The following is a 5,843-nucleotide window of genomic DNA, read 5'->3' on the forward strand; positions in this document are numbered from 1 at the left end:
AATAAAAATAAATTAAAAATATATTTAAAAAAGAATTAGCCTGGTATGTGTTATGTCAGGCAGAGGGGTCCTCTGATGGCATCAGGGATTTCAGGGGGGCTAAACTGTTATCACCCTGTCTCCCACATTCCACCTTCTGCCTGAGAAAAAGAAAATCTAAATCCATTGCCAGAAGACATGGGTGACAGCAAAGGATGGGACTCCATTCCCAGGAAGTCCCACTCAGGGCCTAACAAGCTTTACTGAGACCAGCTAAGAGTAACCCACTCTCCTCTCACACAGATCCCAGAGCTCCTCTTTCTGCTTCTTGCCCTACCTTTAGTCATTGCCCAACCTCTGGGATCTCATTCATTCAGTGAAAGTTTACCAAGCATTTATTTTGTATCAGGCACTGTTCTGGGTTTCCCTCAGAGGAAACTGAGCTGGCTTAGACATGTCACATGACTTGTCCAAAGTGGTAGTCAGCCCCACTCCAAAGGAACTGAAGGCAGTGCTGGGAGTGGCATGGGATGTGGTCACCACTAGGCCCCTAGGATCTCCTCCCAGCTCTCAGAGCAGGGGTTTCTCATTTGTAAAATGTGTCAATTGAGCCAGTACTGAAATTTGATGAAAGCCAAAATTGGAGACTGGGACTCCGAATATACACTGAGTGGCCAGATTATCATGATCTCTGAACGCATAATAATCTGGCCACTCAGTGTATATCCTATATAATAAAAGGCTAATATGCAAATTGTCCCCTTAACCAGGAGTTTGACCAGCAGGCAGGCCGGCCAACCGCCCATGTCCCCGCCCCCTGGCCACACTGGCCGGACCCCACCCATGCACGAATTCATGCACTGGGCCCTCTAATATTTATATTATATATATATATATATATATATATATATATATATATATATATATACTGAGTGGCCAGATTATTATGCGTTCAGAGATCATAATAATCTGGCCACTCAGTGTAGAGTGGTTGGGCTGGTGTATTGTGGAAACAGTAAGTCATAGGCAGGAAGTAGAGAGTGAAAAGCTGTTAAAGGATGAGGTGGGAGAGGCCACCTGAGGCCAGATGAGGCAGAGCCTTTCAATGCCAGGCCCCAAACCCTGGGACTTTTCCTAAAAGCAGTGGGGAGCCATGGAAGGGATTTGAGCTGGATAGTGACATAGTTAACTTTGCATTTTAAATAGATGCTCGGATGACTGTGCTGAAAACAGAAGGGAAGGAAATGAGACCGAAGATGCTAAATTGGCAGGAACAATGGTTGTCTTAGCCAGGGAAGGTGGCAGAGGAGATGGTGAGAAGTGAGTGGATTCCAGAGATGTGTAGGAGGTAAAATGAAGCATTTATTTGGCCCTGTGCAAAACGCATTACAATGATGATCTTGTTTAACCAGTGCAACGACCTTATAAGTATAATTTTAAACATCTTACATGTCCAAAGTCATACAGAATATTAGAGCTGGGATTTAAATTCAAGCAACTGAATGTCAAGACCCATGCTCTTCCCCCTGCCACCCTTGTATGACAATAACTGAGAAGTATCCATTACATATTGGTGTGAATTTGAGTGTGTGTGTGTGTGTGTGTGTGTGTGTGTGTGTGTGTTTAAAAACTAGGTATACATTCAGACGATTCAAAATTCAAAAGGTACAAAAGGATATACAATGAAAAATCCCTCTTCCCTCTGGAGGCAACCAGCATTATCAGATATCTTTTACACATGTATAGGATTCTGTATCTATAAGTTAGTGGCTAAGAGTAACAGATACTAGGGCCAGACTTCCTAGGTTCAAATACTAGTTTTACCATTTACCAGCTGTGTGACCTTAGGAAAATTCTCTCACCTCTCTGCACTTTAGTTTATTCACCTGTAAAATGAATATAGTAGTAGCACCTGCCTCATAGGGTTGCTGTGAGGATTTAAATGAGTGATATAACTGAAGCTTTCAGAACAGTGCTTGACACAGAATAGACACAATTTAAAATGTTAGTTATTCTCTTTTTAAAAAAAATATTTATTTCAGAGAGGGAGAGAGAGGAGGAGAGCAATAGAAACATCAATAATGAGAGAGAATCATTGATCAGCTGCCTCCTGCACTTCCTACACTGGGGATCAAGCCTGCAACCTGGGCATGTGCCCTGACCAGGAATCAAACCATGACCTCCTGGTTCATAGGTCGATGTTCAACCACTGAGCCACGCTGGCCAGGCAGTTGTTCTCTTTATAATTATGATATAACCCTTCCCTTCTCTTTGTACACAATCTCCACACAGTTTGGCATGTTGCATGCCTCCACTAAATATCTCGGCGACCATCCCATATCTCCACATTGGGTATTTTTGTTTTGTTTTGTTTTGTATTATTATTATTATTGTTGTTGTTGTTATTTAATCCTGACCAAGGATATTTTCCATTGATTTTTAGAGAGAGTGGAAGAGATAGGGAAAGATAGAGAGAAATATTGATGTGAGAGAAACACATCGATTGGTTGCCTCCTACACATGCCCCAACCAGGGCCAGGCTGGGCAGGAGCCTGCAACCAAGGTACATGCCCTTGACCAGAATCGAACCTAGGACCCTTCAGTCTGCAGGCCAACACTCTATCCACTGAGCCAAACCAGCTGTTTTTTATTGATTTGAGAGAGAGGGGAAGTGAGAGAAACACTGATTTGTTGTTCCATTCATTTATGCCTTCATTGGCTAATTCTTGTATGTGTCCTGACCAGGGATGGAACTAGCAATCTTGGCATAGGGACGATGCTCTAACCAACTGAGCTACCAAGCCAGGGCCCATATCTCTATATTGTTAATGATAGTTGTATAGTACTCCATTTTGTAGTTGTATCAGAGTTTATTTGAATGGGCCACCAGTAATGAGCACTTTGGGAGTGTCCACTCTTATTATAAACAGTGCTGCAGTATATCATCTTATATCTACATCTTTTAGCACATATACGAATCTGTGTAAATTCCTATAAGTATAAATGCTGAGCCAAACAGTGTAAGGATTTGTTAGTTTGGTAGATTTTGCCAAATTACCCTTCCTCTACAGAGGTTATACCAACTTAACTTCCACTATCAACTTATGAGAATGTCTGTTTCTGGGCAACCTGCCAATATTGAGCATTATTGAACTTGTTTATATTCACCACCCTCAAAGATGAAAAACAGTATCTTAGGAGTTTTTATAGGTATTTCTTTTGTATGAGTGAGGTTGAGCATCTTAAAATCCAACTGTATTTGTCCATTGGATGTTGTTACATGGCAATCACCATTGCCTTTGGTGGGCCCTAGTGTTAGTAGCACGAAGGAGAGGTAGTCCAATTAAGAGTGGGCTGGGAATAAACAGGACGTAAAGTGTAGAATTAGAGTAAGCAAGAATTTAACTTAAGAGAAGAGAGAAATAGGGAAGATGGTTGGAAGGGGGAGGGGTTTTAAGATGTGCTTAAAATGCAGATGAGAAGAAACCCTCAAGACCTTGAACTATGTTTAAATTTCAGGGACTTTGGGCACTACCAATTACTAGCTGGACAACCTTGTGCAAGTCATTTAACCTCTCTGGGGGCTCGTTCTCATCTGTAAAAATGGAGCTAATAGTCCCTACCACATACAGAGGGCTGTTGTAAGGATTAAATGAGTGAACACATTTAACAAACTCAATAAAGGGCCTGGTAAAATGTGATACTGGCAGGACCTAACGGTCCTCCTCTCCCCAGACCTCTACCTGTGTTTGCAGACATAGATCTTCCTTGAGCATTCACAGGGTTCCAGCCTCGGGGCTGGAATGGCCGCCAGCTACTTCAGCTTTGATATGCGCAAGCGCAGGTAGCCAATGAGGTAGGGGGGGACGAGGGGGGAGGAGCTGTGGCTGTCTGGGCTGTTCTGACGATTGCGCGTACCCCCTCCCCCGCTGCACCCGCCCTTGCTAGCAGGCTCCTCCCGCCCCCTGCATTGCTGAAAGCTGCTGCTGGCCGACATGGACGTGGTGAATCAGGTATGCGTTCCAGCACCGCGGACAGAGCCCGCTGCAGCCGGGCCTCCCCAGCCTGGGTTGCAGAGGACCCACCGACTTTTGAGAGGTGGTGACCAGGGTCCTGGCAGCAGACACCCAGCCCCCGACGCTGGGACTGGGGTCTGCAGCAGATGAGGGGAGGAAGAGGGAGGTGGAGAAAAGGAGTGCGCCCTTTGCCGCAGTGAGGGCTGTCCTCACTGCCGCAGCGGGGGGGCCGCCACTAGGTTCTTTGCAGGAGGAAAACGGAGTCTTGGGGCTAGGGTACAACAAGGGGGAGGGGAGGGGAGAGTAGAAGGAAGATGGGGGTGCTGCGGATGAGCCAGGAAATAGAGCGACAGAAGGCGTGAGGGCGGGGAATGGGGGGAGGGCTGACAGCTGCCCCTCCCAACAGAGACGTTACCCCGGTAGAGAACCACTCCTTCCCCCAGACCAGACCAAGGAGGTCAATCTGGTTTTGCCTGTCCAAAAACCCTAGTCTCCGCCCCCGCCCCCCCCCGAATATATCCAGTGAAGCCATGTCCCAGCCCTCCCCCATCTTAACCAGCCTAGACCCTTTGCCATCTCACTCTTCTTCAACACATTAGAACCTCGCCCCTCTCTAACCAGTACCAACCCCTCCCCATCCTCATCACCTCAGACCCCCCCCATTACACCATCTGACTCATGTTTACCGCCGCAGACCCCTCCCCCACCCTAGCCAACCTGACTCTCTCTCTCTGTTATGACTCACCTTCACCACTCAGGACCCCCCTCCCCCACTCTAATGAACCCCGACTCTTTCCTCACTCGCTCCATCCTATCCCTTTCTCCATCTGACTCACCTTTACCATTTCAGACCTTCTCCCCTTCCCTAACTCATCCTGACTTTACCCCATCTTCCTCACCCAACCCCCTCTGCCATCTATATCCCCATCTCCCCAGGGTCTTCTCTCAGAGAAGGTGTGCCCACACTTTCCCTGAAGTGTCACTTTCTCCTTCTCACCCCCTCTCCAAACGAATGTCCTCAATCCCTCTTGGAGGTCACATGCCCTATCCCCCAGGGGTCATCACTTGGTGGCACCCCTCACCTCCCTCTCCATCCCCAACAACCCCATCCCCCTCCCCACCGTTTCTCTCCTCAGCTGGTGGCTGGGGGCCAGTTCCAGGTGGTCAAGGAGCCCCTTGGCTTTGTGAAAGTGCTGCAATGGGTGAGTGTGGTCTGGGCCATGGGGAGAGAGAGGGAGGCAGGTAGTGGGATATGGAAGAGCAGGGGTGCAGTTGGGGTGGGGAGCAACAAATGGATGGTTGGATTGGGGGTAGAAGGGGGATAGTGGTATTGTACTCCAGGGTAAAGTCCCTGGGGCTTGAGGCCAGAGAATGGATGGGCTGTGAAGTGATGTCACACAAGGCCAAGGGTACCCCCTTGTGAAGTGGAAGACTGTGACGTTCTATCTCCTCTCCTGAGGTGAGAGAGAGGCAGGGGAGGTGGAGCTTGAAGCCGGTTGCTGTGGGAGAGATGCAAAGCCAGGAGAAAACCCGAGACAGTGAAAAAGATAGAGAATGAGAGGTAGGGAATGATGGAGATAGAGACTGAAATTCTGAGAAAAAAAGAGATACAGAGAGAGGAGAAAAACAGAAAAAGACAGAAAAGAGAGGACAGAAGAAAGATGCACAGAGAACAGAGATGCAAAGAGAAATAGACACAAGAAGAGAGGCGGAGACTGAAAATGGGGGTGGGGGAGAGAAAGATACAGAGAAAAGAGACAGAGAAAGGAGAAAAAGAGAGGCTGATACATAGAGAAAGAGAGGCACAAGGGAGATAGAGAGAACACTATACAGAGACCGAGTGAGAGA

The 5,843-nt window shown here is 47.2% G+C and overlaps 1 protein-coding gene across 1 annotated transcript in view; it reads left to right on the plus strand.

Moving 5' to 3' along the window:
* The first annotated feature begins 3,953 nt into the window (after window positions 1-3,953).
* The window catches only part of SYP (synaptophysin), an 11,356-nt gene continuing 9,466 nt past the window's right edge, over window positions 3,954-5,843 (plus strand). Inside the window, 2 exon segments of the mRNA XM_080652666.1 lie at window positions 3,954-3,992; window positions 5,132-5,197. Of these exon segments, the coding sequence (XP_080508792.1) occupies window positions 3,975-3,992; window positions 5,132-5,197 (84 nt within the window). The 5' untranslated portion in view covers window positions 3,954-3,974.

Source organism: Plecotus auritus (assembly GCF_963455305.1).
Source record: "Plecotus auritus genome assembly, chromosome: X".
Classification (NCBI taxonomy): Eukaryota; Metazoa; Chordata; class Mammalia; order Chiroptera; family Vespertilionidae; genus Plecotus; species Plecotus auritus.